General features: G+C 43.7%; 1 protein-coding gene across 1 annotated transcript; it reads right to left on the bottom strand.

Moving 5' to 3' along the window:
* Window positions 1-3310: 3310 nt before the first annotated feature.
* On the bottom strand, window positions 3311-9186 carry LOC311040548 (piggyBac transposable element-derived protein 4-like). The gene is made up of 5 exons (XM_084050879.1): window positions 8064-9186; window positions 6892-6978; window positions 6402-6506; window positions 5834-5935; window positions 3311-5220 (listed from the first exon to the last, which is right to left on the bottom strand). The coding sequence occupies exons 1-5, from the start codon at window positions 8512-8514 to the stop codon at window positions 3632-3634; spliced, it is 2334 nt and encodes a 777-aa protein (XP_083907005.1). The 5' UTR covers window positions 8515-9186; the 3' UTR covers window positions 3311-3631.
* Window positions 9187-14812: the final 5626 nt, after the last annotated feature.

Genomic DNA, 14812 nt, shown 5'->3' with positions numbered 1-14812 from the left:
GTAAAAATAAAGAGGTGTGAATCTGCAGCCTGTCTGCCTTGTAACACTCAGTGATCTGATGGAGATTTTAGAGCACATTGTTAATTCTTTTTATAGACTCGGGCTGCAACATAATGAGGTATTTTGTATTCTATTGTAGATTGTGTGCATATGTAACATGTATTCGTACACGTCAGCATGTTGGCGTGCATCTTATTTGTATGCATGTGCAAGTTTGGGTACGTCTGACTGTGTGCAGTCCTCCTGTCTTGTGCACGTTGGGCCTGAATTATACTTGGTTATGCACTGAAAATGGCAAGATCTACAAGCTCACAACGCGTCACATCGCGACACGCTGTGAGCTTGTGTAGATCATCTATTTCCAGTGCGCGACACCGGCGTGCAGCTTACGTATAAATCAGGCTTTAAATGCTTTCGTGTATGTGTGTGTGCTTCTCTGTGCATCTTTCTGTGAAGTATGTGCTGATGGTTTCTACCGCGGCCTATTCGTGTGTATCCTCTACCATACTTATAGCCCTCACAAGTCCAAGGCTGGCACGCAATAACGAAGACGGCACTTTCAATAACCTTGACAGACAGATTAAAAGGAGGATTCAATAGCTACTCTTCCCCACGAGCACTTCATCACTGAGGCCCCCCCTTATACTTCAGCGCCGCTCCTCCCTTCCTTTATCGTCAGCTCCTGTCAATCACCCGCCGGCTCGGAGAAAACGGGGGCCCCCGCCGTCACCGAGGAAGAGCGTGGCGCTCTCTCTCTCGCTTTCTCTCTCTCTTTCTCTCTCTCTCATCCTCTCTCTCTCTCTCTCTCTCTCATGTAGTCGCTTATCCTTTTGGGTTTTGGGTTAGGGAGGTACAGGCCTTATCGACCAACCGGGGGGTCAACAGAGCGCTGCTTGGAGTGGATATCACTTACCGCACAGGAAGTTGGGGAGGTTTTTCGGTACCGTTCCTTGGACACCGTGAATGTGAGCGGGACTCAACCCGCCTGCACATGTGCACGCCGCCCACGCATCCTTGTCTCTTCCCACAATGGTACGTGCCTCTGCTGTGCGCAACGGCTCCCGTTCCCTGACACGGGTGGCCTTGTCAATCCGCCATTTCTTATCCGTGATTCTCTAGCCTCTAAAAAAACAGTATTGCAGAGCACATCCCCCACCTCCACCACCACCACCACAACCACACAACACCCCTTCTCTTCTCTGCCTTCTCTCTGAGTTTCACCGCAGCTTTACTGGCAGCCTTTGAAAGTTCACAGCCTGGCTCGGAGGCAGAGGGAGGGAAATCAAGCTGCTCCAAGCGGGCTCGGATCACAGGTAAAGCCCTGCGGACACAAAAAAAAAGAGGCCCTGATGTGAATTGAAGAGACACATCACTGCCTTAAGGAGGGGAGGGGGGTTGTGCACAGATTGGAACAGTTTCTGAAAGCAAAGTTCGCCTCCAAGGTTTGGATTCTTTAGTTTGTTATTTTTTCCCATTACTGTTTCCACAGGCCGGCGATGCATTGTAGGGTAGGGCAATATGGATAAGGAACTTAAAAGGAAAACACCATAAATTGTCACAATGTTTCCTGGGTGGGAGTAGCCTGGCAAAGCTGGCTCGCAAATGTTGTTTTCACTCTTTGTGGGCTGGTAAGTCTCAATAAGTATACATGCTTTAGTTGTGTCTGTCATCGGTGGGCCTTGACCAAACTGACTCTGCATGTCATTGGATCAGCATTAAGACCTGAGGCCGATTCTACAAATGTCTTCTGAATCATTACAGTTTTCTGACCTATGTGGTGGTTCTCAAACTTTTTTTGTATTTGGCCGCAGACCCGCATCTCAAAATATTTTGTACCAGGGACCCCCAGAAGCAAAGATTTGAGTAAAAAACGTTCGCTTCAAAAATATATATATTCAAAGATTTGCACAATTTTTTTTTTTTTTTAAATAGCAGATCTACAGTATAAGCTCATAGCTTGAGCTTGTATATCTGCTATTTTTGAATAGCCAAAGTATAAAACAATGGTTCAAGTGGTTAAAATCTAAAGATGCTTTCCCAGGTTTTAATGGGTTAACCAGTCAGATCCGCCTGCTAAATGACTGTAGTAATGTAATGTAATCCGCAAACTGTTAAGACGTTGATCCAGCAGAGCCAGCTGGTAAATCAAATTCATACAGACCCAGTTGGGAGAGGAGTTAATTTTGTCAGCTATTTTTTATTTATTTAGTCTCAGTCCTGTTTAAATCACCCTCGTTAGTTTCGAGCATCTTTTTTTAGTCCATTCATATTTTTTTCTTTATCAAATTGATCCCAGTACATCTGGTTTTAGATCCAAATGTCCAGTTCATCCGCACTGATCCCAGTACAGTACAGCCTTAAGGTTGTTACACACCGGGGCGATTTTTTCGTGCGAATAATGCGTTTTTTTTTTAAACCTTATAAAGTCAATGGCTCCGTACATGGAGCGAAAAAGCGAAGCGAAAAAGCGTCTTTTAATTATTCGGAACGAGTCCGAATTTTGCGTATATTCGCTATATTCGCCGGTATGTAAGGACCTTAACACTAAACACCTGGTTTTAGATCCAAATGTTCAGTTCATCCACAATAATCCCAGTACAGGCTAACACTAAACACCTACCGTAGTTTTAGATCCAAATGTCCAGTTCATGCACACTAATCCCAGTACAGGCTAACATTAAACACCTGGTTTTAGATCCAAATGTCCAGTTCATCCACACTAATCCCAGTACAGGCTAACAGTAAACACCTTGCATGTCCAGTAGGTGTAAACTGGGAAAAATGTGTGTTGACGAATATATTTTGTCATAGTTTCATAGTTTTTCTTAACTCATTCAGTGCCACAGTGTTTTCTGGCAGTCTGCTCCCAGTGCCAACATGTATGAGCATTTTTACTACTATTTCTAGGCCCACAGAATATTTTGTACTATGACTAAAAGTATATACCATATCTCAAAAGAAAGATGAGACTCTTTTCTTTGCGTAGGAAAAAAAAGTGAGTTGCTAGCATGTTCCGTTCTTTATTTATAGGCAGTTGAGTAAAACAATTTCCCCATGTAAAACACAGCCCTCTGAAAATAGAAACCTGAGATAAAGGCCTTTTTCTGAAGGAGACAACTTTCAGGCAGAAATCTACTTTCAAAGGCCCACAGAATGTTTTGTGCTATGACTAAAATGACGTACCATATATCAAAAGAAATATGAGAGTCTTTTCTTTGCCCAGGAAAAGAAAGTGAGTTGCTAGCATGTTCCGTTTTTTATGTATAGTCAATTGAATAAAACTATTTTTCATCAAAAACAGCCCTGAGAATAGAAATATGAGTAAAAGGCATTTTTATGAGTCAATCTTCATTTTATTTTTGGCTCCAGTGATGCAGACATATATACAGTAGTCATTTTCAAACAAATGACAACAAATAAGATAAAATAAAAAACAAAATGTTACTTCCAAGCGTTGCAAGTGTGGATAAATGAGTAATAACATAAAAAAATAAAATAAACAGTTCACAACTCTGAGAGCAAATACACATGGAACCAAATGGACCCTTACAGGTCTGGACTCTTGTCTAGAGTGTATACAAAATACAAATAGGACCAAATGAATAACAAAAAAAAAACTGTTCACATTGTTCTACACTTTGTGGTCATAGGAAGAGAAATGCATTTGACACAAAGGGACAAGACAGATTGCACACTGGAAACTTGTGTCGGTGCGCCCTTTCTTTCCCTTTTCTTTCTTCTTGGTACACATAATGCACTTTCTCTGTGGCTTATCTTTTTTGGGGGTGGGCTGGTTATATACCCTGACATGGCCGAGAGCAGACAGCCTGCTCTGGGGGTCTTCTTTAGCTGGGCGTGGTGCAGCGGATTGTGTAGGATGCTGTGCTGGCTTGGTGAATGCCTTGAGGACAGATTCTGTGAAGTTCAGCATGGTTTTACACTCGCCCTGTGGATTCTTGGCCTTGTACAGTGTGAAGGCATTGAAGATGCATATCTGGATCATGTAGAAGACAAATTTGTTTGTCCACTTCATGGTCTTCCTGGCGAAGGGATAATAGGAAATGTTTTGATCCAGTTTGTCCACTCCATTCATGCCGTGGTTGTACTGGATCACACAGACAGGCTTCGCTTTTTCCACTCGAATGTGTTGTCCTTTCTTCACCCGACGCCACGCTGGTACACTCTCCATCTGGTTCTCATGGCAGCTTGTGACCATCCTGACCACATTTGTGTCTCTCCATGCTGTAACCATCACCCTTTCATTGTGACAGACAATTCTCTCCCCAACGGCCAGGGAAGAATTGTCAGCCATGTTTATGGCCGGTGGTGCACCCCTGCTCCTCCTGAGTGTACCACAGATGTGAGTTTTCCTATTCAGGAGCTTATGACACAATTTCACTGAATTGTAAAAATTATCCATGAACAATGTGTAACCTTTACCTGAAAGGGTACCGAGAAGAGCGAGTACTGTTTTTTGTAGGGTTTCAGATTTCCCACAATATGGCTTCAAATTATGACAGTACCCTGTAGCTGAATCACACAATATATAAGATCTTATGCCATACCTTACAGGCTTCTGGGGGTTATAGACCTTGAAGGAAAGTCTGCCTCTCCAGAGTAGGGTGCCCTCATCTATAGAGATGGATATATCTGGCTGATACAAGTCACTGAATTTGGTGACTAGGTAGTCCAAAACAGGACGTACCTTATACATTTTGTCAGCTACTCTTCTCTTCTCATCAGCCACACTGTTGTCTGTGTAATGCAGAAATCTGAGGATCAGCTGAAACCGATTACGGCTCATGGTTTTGCCAAAATAGGAGGCATGATACAACTCATCTGTGGACCAGTGCATTTTCAGGGCAGGCTTACGAGCGATACCGGTCAGGAAAAGGAGCCCTAAGAATTTTTTCAGTTCCTGAACTGTGAGTGGATTCTCAATCCATTGATGGACTCTTGAGCTTGGCTTAGTGACACCCGCAATGACCTGCTGTGCATAGAGGTTTGTCTGATCGACGATAAGCTGTAGAAGCTCGTCAGTCAGATACAGCTTGAGAAAGTCCACTGGAATGTCTGAATCCAGCTCAGCAGCGCCATTGAGAGGTCCAGGATCTGCTGTAAATGGGAAGGCCTCTGGCATCCACTCCTTTTCACCCAGGTCATACCACGGCAGATCGTCGGCCACGCCACGACGACCCCCCTTTCGTTGCTGTGGTCTACCTGTGAATTACAGAAAAACATAATTACCATAAAATACATATTACATTTTACAGCACTTTTTTTGTATTTGTGGGGGGGTTCCAAATGGACCCTTACAGGTCTGTAACTCTGAGAGTGTATAAATGGAACCAAATGGACCCTTACAGGTCTGTAACTCTGAGAGTGTACAAATGTAACCAAATGGACCCTTACAGGTCTGTAACTCTGAGAGTGTACTAAAGGAACCAAATGGATCCTTACAGGTCAAACTATGAGAGTGTACAAATGTAACCAAATGGACCCTTACAGGTCTGTAACTCTGAGAGTGTACTAAAGGAACCAAATGGATCCTTACAGGTCAAACTATGAGAATGTACAAATGTAACCAAATGTGCTATGAACTTGTAGACATCTTTTACAGTTGCCATGTGGGTGTTTAGCTTTGTAAATGATAAAAGCATTGAACCAACAGATCTCAAACAGATAGGATACAAATGTATTTGTCCACTTGTTTGACTTCCCAGGTAATGCACAATGTTTGGTTCGATATCAACTCCATTCATTGACTTATTGTATGATACAATGCAAGCTGGCTTCTGTGAAAATGTATCAGTAAGAAAAATAAAAAGCTTACCTTTAGCTGTAGCACCAACACCCAAGTCTTCATCAGACGCCCCCCACTCCTCCTCCTCCTCCTCCTCCTCACGACAACGCCCCTCTCGTTGCTGTGGTCTACCTGTAAATTACATAAATACATAATTACCATACAATACATATTACAACACTTTTTTTGTATTTGTGTGGGGGGGTTCCAAATGGATCCTTACAGGTCTGTAACTCTGAGAGTGTACTAAAGGAACCAAATGGACCCTTACAGGTCTGTAACTCTGAGAGTGTACTAAAGGAACCAAATGGATCCTTACAGGTCAAACTATGAGAATGTACAAATGTAACCAAATGTGCTATGAACTTGTAGACATCTTTTACAGTTGCCATGTGGGTGTTTAGCTTTGTAAATGATAAAAGCATTGAACCAACAGATCTCAAACAGATAGGATACAAATGTATTTGTCCACTTGTTTGACTTCCCAGGTAATGCACAATGTTTGGTTCGATATCAACTCCATTCATTGACTTATTGTATGATACAATGCAAGCTGGCTTCTGTGAAAATGTATCAGTAATAAAAATAAAAAGCTTACCTTTAGCTGTAGCACCAACACCCAAGTCTTCATCAGACGCCCCCCACTCCTCCTCCTCCTCCTCCTCCTCCTCACGACAACGCCCCTCTCGTTGCTGTGGTCTACCTGTAAATTACATAAAAACATAATTACCATACAATACATATTACAACACTTTTTTGTATTTGTGTGGGGGGGTTCCAAATGGATCCTTAGATTTCATCTCACATGTGCAGGGAAATAACTTTTTGTTCTTACCATGAGCTGGACTGGCAAAACCCAAATCTTCATCCGTTGATAGTGCACCCTCCGCACCCTCCTCCTCCTCCTCCTCCTCCTCCTCCTCCTCCTCCTCACCACGACGACGCTGCTTCCCTTGCTGTGGTCTACCTGTAAATTACAGAAATATATAATGCACATTACACTTTTTTGTATTTGTGTGGGGGGGTTCTAAATGGATCCTTTTACATTTCATCTCACATGTGCAGGGAAATTATCTTTTTGTTCTTACCACAAGCTGTTCTGGCAACTCCCAACTCTTCATCAGCAGGTAGTGGGCCCTCCTCCTCCTCCTCACTGTCCTCACTGAACTCAGGGTCTAAAATCAGAGTAAAATATTGGTAGGTGAATATGATGTCCACAAAATCACAAATTTCAGGCATTAGCAGACACTCTTATCTATATCTGAATCCCCAAAAAGACACACACACACACACACACACACACACACACACACACACACACACACACACACACACACACACACACACTGTCAATTACTACTAAGAGCTTGTAGATCTGCTATTTTTGAAAAATCTTAGACAGACAGACACACAAAAATGATCTCTCTATAACATAAAAACTGTCAATTACTCCTAAGAGCTTGTAGATGTGCTATTTTTGAAAAATATTTGACAGACAGAATCTCAAACACCCTCAGGGTTCCTTGGGGGGGGGTTCAAATGGACCCATATAGCCAGGTCTAGAGTGTTCAAATAGAACCAAATGGACCCTTACAGGTCTATAATCTGAGAGTGTATGCCCCATTATAGACCTGTAAGGGTCCATTTGGCTCTATTTGTACACTCTAGACCTGGCTGTATGGGTCCATTTGAACCCCCCCCCCCCCAGGAACCCTGAGGGTCCCTGCATAACTAACTAAGAACATTTTAGTACATTTTTATCATGTTTGAGAGTCTGTCTGTCTGTCTGTCTGTCTGTAAAGGGTCCATTTGGTTGCATTGTCTAGTCTATCTATATGTAAAGGGTCCATTTGGTTACAGTTGTCCATGTAAGTAACATGAAAGTATATTGAAAGATCTGCACACATTTTTCAAAAATAGCAGATCTACAAGCTCATAAGAGCTTGTAGATCTACAAGCTCATCGAGCTCAAACATGATAAAAATGTACTAAAATGTTCTTAGTTAGTTATGCAGGGACCCTCAGGGTTCCTGGGGGGGGGGGGGTTCAAATGGACCCATACAGCCAGGTCTAGAGTGTACAAATAGAGCCAAATGGACCCTTACAGGTCTATAATCTGAGAGTGTATGCCCCATTTTATGAGCTTGTAGATCTGCTATTTTTGAAAAATGTGCGCAAATCTTTCAACATACTTTCATGTTACATGGACAACTGTAGACAGACAGACAGATAGATAGATAGATAGATAGAATCGTCTTACCACTGTTGTCTGGGAAAGAACGTTGTCTGTTCTGTGTGTCGTCCTCCTCCACTCTGTCGTATGGAAGCCATTCTTCATCACAATCCGTATCTATGTCCGTGTCGGACGGATCGGACTGAGATTTCTGACTGTTGAATGGACTCTCCAGAAACTCACGTTTAGTCATCTTCAGCCTGTCACTGCGACGGCGCAAATCGATCGGTTCAGTGTTGTCATCACAGCCAGAAACCTCCGAGTCTGTCTCTTCTACGGGCACCAAGGGAACGGGCGCGGAGGCCTGGGTCACCGGCACCTCGACGCGACGGAACGCCTCCTGGATGGTCTGCTGGCGCATCCCGGTACTGGCCCGGCTGGGCCCAGCGACGGGATCGCCGTCAGAAGCCGCTTGTTGTTTGTCCCCGAGGGAAGCTGAGCGCCGTTTGCGCTTCCTGACTGGCTGCTTCTTCGGCATGTTCTCCTGTGTGTGTGTGTGTGTGTGTGTGTGTGTGTGTGTGTGTGTGTGTTCTCTCTGTCTCTCTCTGTCTCTCTCTGTATCGATCTCTCACAAGCACTCCTCTCTGCTTCCCCACACCGGGCAATGTGTCCAACAAGCTTTTATAAACTTCTGTTTTGGCCAGGTGGTGCGATGGCGGTCCTTTGATCATCGGAGCATCACAGTTGTTTATGATCAGTCCTGATGGCTGTTGTTGTAGGGTTCGTTCGATAGAGGCCCCGACAAGTTTGTTTACTCACGTGTCTGCTTTCTTCAAAGAAGCTGTCCCCAAGCTGACCCCATAACATGATGTCGGGGGTATTTGATCGCAGAGGCCCTAATAAGTTGTTTTGTCACGTGGTTCGTGCATCAAAGAAGCCCCGATGATTTGTTTCCCCACGCTCTCTCTGTGTGTGTGTGTGTGTGTGTGTGTGTGTGTGTGTGTGGGTGGGTGTGTGTGTGTGTGTGTGTCTGTATTCCCACGAGTTGTTTGATCACGTGGTCGACGGCGGCTATGATCATCACAGAATGTTTATGTATGACTGACACAGAAGCACTCTAACTCGAAATAAGATGTTTTTGATTTTAGGTCACCCTGACTTTTGATGGCATGATTTCATGTTTTCTTTCACGATAGAAGTCCCAAATTTTGTCACAGGCTGGGGAAGAGTTTCATCTAGTGGAAAAAGTAAAAAAAAAAAAAAGCTCATTTTTTTCCCCAGGACGTATTTTACGTCCAGAGGCACTCTGGGCGTTTGTTAGAACGGACGTATTTTACGTCCAGTGGCACTGAATGAGTTAATGAAATTAATTGAGGGGGAGAAGAGTGAAAACATTAATTGTTTTATTTTGTGCTAATATTTCAATAAAGTCAGCCTGATGAACAGAAGTTCTAATAAAACTACCAGGGGCAGCCATCGTCGTTTTCAAATTACTTTGCAGCTCATCGTCATTATCATCTAAATTCTCCATAGTTGATTGGTCTAGCTTCCAGCTGCCAGGCTCAATCTTATCTCAGTGGAGGTTTTCCAGACTAAATATCTCGTAGCAACAAAACGGAACTCTTGAGATTTGGCCTGGCCTTGTGAGGCTGTAATAGGAGTGCGCGGTAAGTACATGACAGTTGTGCAAAGGTTAGTTTGGATGTACACGCTCTATATCAACAGTAATAGAATTGATATATCTGCTAATTAGGGAATTCCAGCTGCTTCCTAATTGCTGTGCACCCTGACCCTCTGTTAGCTCATAGGGGTTGGTCTCTGCCCCAAGGGGCACTGGAGATACACAGTACAGACATGGGCGTGTACACACACACACACACACACACACACACACACACACACACACACACACACACACACACACACACACACACACACACACACACACACACACACACACACACACGCGCGCGCGCCACAAGCACGCACGCCACACGCACGCCACAAGCACGCACGCCACACGCACGGACGCCAAACACGCACGCACGCACGCACGCACGCACGCACGCACGCACGCCACACACACACACACACACACACACACACACACACACACACACACACACACACACACACACACACACACACACACACACACACACACACACACACACACACTCGCACACCGCTGTGATCCCTGAAGGTCAGGCCAAGGGCACCCTGGATCCAGCAGTTGGTCTGTGCGTAGCATACCAGTGGTTGATGCAGAGGCAGCAGACAGACAGGGGTCACTTTAACCAGTTTAGCCAGTATAATCTTAGAGATTACAGGTCAAACTCAGGTTTAGGCCACTCTGTGTTTCGGAGAATGAAGTATGCATGCTGACATGTATTTTCTTTGCTCAAGCCAAGGGTAGCAGCAGGGTACCTGTAATACAGAGTTTGTACAAAGAAAAACAAAGGACATTTTCTTAAGCCCTGTATACTTATTCGAACGACATGTAGCGAAAATATGTGATGCATTGGGAGCTTGTAGATCTGCTATTTTTTATATTTTTTTAATTCAAAAAACAAAACAAATTGACATATTTTGAAACATTTTGACAAAGTTTGCCCAACAAAGGGACTCCGTGGTAAATGTGGTTTCATTTTTTTTATTGTTACATTGCGATATTATCAAACATAAATCAGATGTTTCTACATTTCATATCATATTTCCTTTCGAGAAATGTAGACTATCTAATCAAACCCTGCTTTAATGTTTAGAATGACAAACGCCAAAAGGTCCCACTCTAAATGTCTTGCTGTAACTATGTGGCCAGTTAAAAGTGCCCTTGAGCTGGTATAAACAAATAGGTGAACATTTTGCAAAAAATTGCAGATCTACAAGCTCACAAAATGTCACAATGATATGCGTTGCGATGTGTTGCAATGGTGGCATTGTGAGTTTGCAGATCGGTTATTTTCGACAAAGTGATTTGGTGTAGAGGGAAAAAGAGAGGGGACCAAGTAGACCACCATGGAACTATTCCTACTGTAATGCCGTGCAAAATTACAGTGTTAATAACTTAAAGTATTTTTCTAGCCGCTATAAAAAATTGTTAATTTTTTATTTATTTATTTGACAATGACCGATTACGTAAAGGGAACCAAATGTTGCAAAACACCTGCGGTGTCCTTTATGGTAGACTGAATCCCAGTCATCTTCCAAGAGGAAAGTAGTTATCACAGTATTTTCCTCACATAATTAAAGTAAACAGACATCCGCAATCAACACCACCCTCTCCATACATGAACTCTTGTTCGGCAATTATCAAATGATATGATTACTGCTTATTAAATAAACATGGAACAAGCTAGGCTCTAATCACCTAAAGCTGAAAGGAAGGAAGTTAAGTGCAGGTTTCGGCTCAGAAATGAGGCTATGAGCGGTAAAGGCTTGGGAGACGAGAGTTTAGGCAGCAAAATTGAGCGACCAAATATAATGACTACGTGACCCCTGGGGCCCAGGAAGTGTACAAAACTGAGCTGAAGTTTTTACAGAGTTTTAATACCATCCAGTAAAGACAACAGTAAGGACATACAGGACACTATGTCCAGTACGCAGCTTAAATCGAGTGAAATGCACCATGAGAGTTACTGTGTGCACTGCAGCAAGGCACACAACACTAATGGCCTGGCTTTCAGAAAACAAAGTTGCAGTCAGCAGTGCAAAAATATAGACGTCTGTGTCTATTTTCAAGTCCATTTGGTGTCCACTGGCTGCTGCTATTCTGCTGTTTATTAGAGCACTCGAGGGACCCAGACGCGCTAAACCATTCCTTACAAAACGTAATCTATCGCTTAATTGAAGTTGTCCAGTGTGACAACAGAACCGGCCCACCAAGAATTAACTTCAACACTCCATTGTCCCCGCGTCTGAGGCGCGGACGCTCTGCTCGCCCACCCCCCCTCTCCCCCTTCCTCTGCTAATGAAGATGTGTGAGGAATGAGGAATGCAGATTCACGGCCATTTGCAATGTAATTACAGCACAATCGCTTAAGCGCCAGAGCTGTCAGCATCCATACGGTTAACCACGTATCTGTTTGTTGGCGGATCCCGGGAGAATTAGGAATTTCCCAAAAGTCGCCGTGGCGCCTCTTCTCGCACGGCGAAATGGCCCTGCGCTCCATTCAAACGTGTGAAATTGTAATCACGGCCGTCTTTTTTTCCGGACGGCTGTAATTAATGCGTTCCGTCAGTGAGGCTTTGACGGCCATAGTGTTACGGGACACCAGCGGCATTAGAGTGAGCAGATGAGGACATGGGGTAAACGATGTGCTGGTATAAGGAGGGTTTGGTCGTTTGTAATGGCGAGCGATGTTGGAATGCCGAGTGTCCACCCGGCTCATTGTGTCAGTTAATTACAAGAGCCTGACATATATTATCGTTCTGGCTGATATAACGGTCATTATTTTACTTTTTTGACGACCCAGCTGTCGGCAATTGCAGTCGATGTGTACTGATTGTTAATCACTTTCAAACTGGCGTCCCTATTTTGGGCATGTCATTTTAGGGGGAAACATTCTCAAGTTTTCAGCTTGTAGATTGGCTAATTTTGGAAAATAAACGTAATAGCACTTAGATAAAGTGAAGCTTATATCTGTATTTTGTATTTACTTGTTTGCTTGTTCATTGTAATTACGGTGAAGTTAAATGTTCCTTTCATATATTGAAGTTTTAATGTGTACTGTATGTGTTAGCATGTTATTTGTGTGTATTTTTATGTATTTGCTTGCTTATAAGTTAAATGTTCTCAAATAGAAACTTTAATCAAATCTACGTTTTTCAAATTGATTTTAAGATTTCGCCCTTTTTTTCGTTTGCGACATCTGTAATGGGTGGTCTAGCACTCTGCAAAATTGGCATCGGACTCAAAACTGTGGCATTGTTCAGGCTCTAGTTAAGGTGGGTTTGGTCGTTTGTAAATGGCAAGAGCGATGTTGGAATGCACGATGAGAAGACCGGAGTGTGTCCACCCAGCTCATTGTGTGGGTTAATTACATTGCGGATGGCAGTTTGGAAGTACAGCTAGAGAGTTCAGATAAGATAGAAATAGCATATATGTCTGAGAAATAACATTGTGGGGGTGTTACAGTGTGTTACTGTAGAAGCGGTTTGTGTGGGCAAATCAATTGCTTACAAGGCAAGGTACTGTAGGAGTATTGGGTGTACACACAACTACTGCCAGATACCTTTCGGTTTAAAAAAAGAAAAGGCCCTAGCGGTGCAAAAACTGCCCTGCATTCACCTGTGGCACATGTGAAAAATAGAGATTTATTTTTGATGCATTGTTTTCAGGATTGAAAGATCAGTCGTACCAGATATGAGAAGACGAGGCCCACTCATACTGCCAACACCTCACATCGTAGTCTTACAGAAATAAATCTTAAGTTTGCCAACTCCAGAGAAGAAAAAACACCACATCTGTGTGTGTCTGGCCCAGACTACTCCAGCTCTCAAACCCTTTGCATCCTCATTCCTCAGCCCTGTTCCAGCTGATGTACCGATAGCTTCTACAAGGCATACAACTGGCATTAGTTGTAAGGGTTGTTAGGGGGAAGTCACGTTTAACCGATTGCTTCAGCAAATCTGGCATACAAGCTCTAACAGATAAGAAACATCAATTTGTGTGTGTGTGTGTGAGCGCGTGCGTGTGTGTGCGTGCGTGTGTGTGCGTGTGTGTGTGTGTGTGTGTGTGTGTGTGTGCGCGTGTGCGTTCGCGTGTGTGTGTGTGGAGGGGAGACAAGACAGATAGGACAACACGAACACAACGGGCCGTCCCGTCACTCTGATGAATGGACGAGTTGTCTCTTTTCCGCTCTCTCGTTCTCCCTCTCTTTCACTTTTTTTCTCTCCATCTCTCACTCCATCTGTCGCTCCTTGACTCTTACTCTTTAATCTCCATCTCTCTCCTCCACGATTTCATCTCCATTTCTCTTTCATTCTCTCCATCTCTCTGTCCTTCATTCTTTCTGCCTCTCCATCTCTTTCACTCTTTCATCTCCATCACTCTCCCCCCACAGTTTCACTCTCTCCATCTCTTTCACTCTCCCCCACACAGTTTCACTCTCTCCATCTCTTTCACTATTTGCATTTGCATCTCTCTCCTCCACAGATTCTCTCCATCTATCTCTTTATGTCTCTGTCTGTAATCCTCCCTCCATCTTTCTCCGTGATTCTTCCTCCACCTTTCTCTCATTTTCCCTCTCTCTCTCTCTCTCTCTCTCTCTCTCTCTCTCTCTCTCTCTCTTTCTCTCTCTGTCTGTCTCTCGCTGGTCAGACAGATTAGGGTACATGCTGGAGATGGATAGAGGACAGGCAGTGTGGATTGGTGGGAGACTCATTTGAGTAAACAAATTTCTCTCAGTGGGCTGCAGGATCCATCACCCGCTGGGTTAAACATGGCTGACAGGCATTAGTGTCAACCTAGCTGGTAGAAGGTGTGTGTGTGTGTGTGTGTGTGTGTGTGTGTGTGTGTGTGTGTGTGTGTGTGTGTGTGTGTGTGTGTGTGTGTGTGTGTGTGTGTGTGTGTGTGTGTGTGTGTGTGTGTGTGTGTGTGTGTGTGTGTGTGTGTGTGTGTGTGTGTGTGTGTGTGCGCGCGCGTGCAGCAAAGTTGTAGCACCACTTATTTTCTGACAAAGTTGAAATTAAACTTTTTTTCTTCAAATAAAGAGAAGAAAATAAGTCATGATTCCTGATTAGACAGCTAGAGTGGCTTGGTTACCACAGTAAATTATGGGTCGATGTTTACACGACTTTTCACACAGTTAAATTAACTCTAAAAGATTTTGCTG

The sequence above is a fragment of the Gymnoscopelus microlampas genome (assembly GCF_963454915.1).
Source record: "Gymnoscopelus microlampas genome assembly, chromosome: 24".
In the NCBI taxonomy this organism is placed as follows: domain Eukaryota; kingdom Metazoa; phylum Chordata; class Actinopteri; order Myctophiformes; family Myctophidae; genus Gymnoscopelus; species Gymnoscopelus microlampas.
The sequence above is the reverse complement of the archived record's forward strand: the minus strand, read 5'-3'. Positions and strand labels throughout refer to the sequence as shown.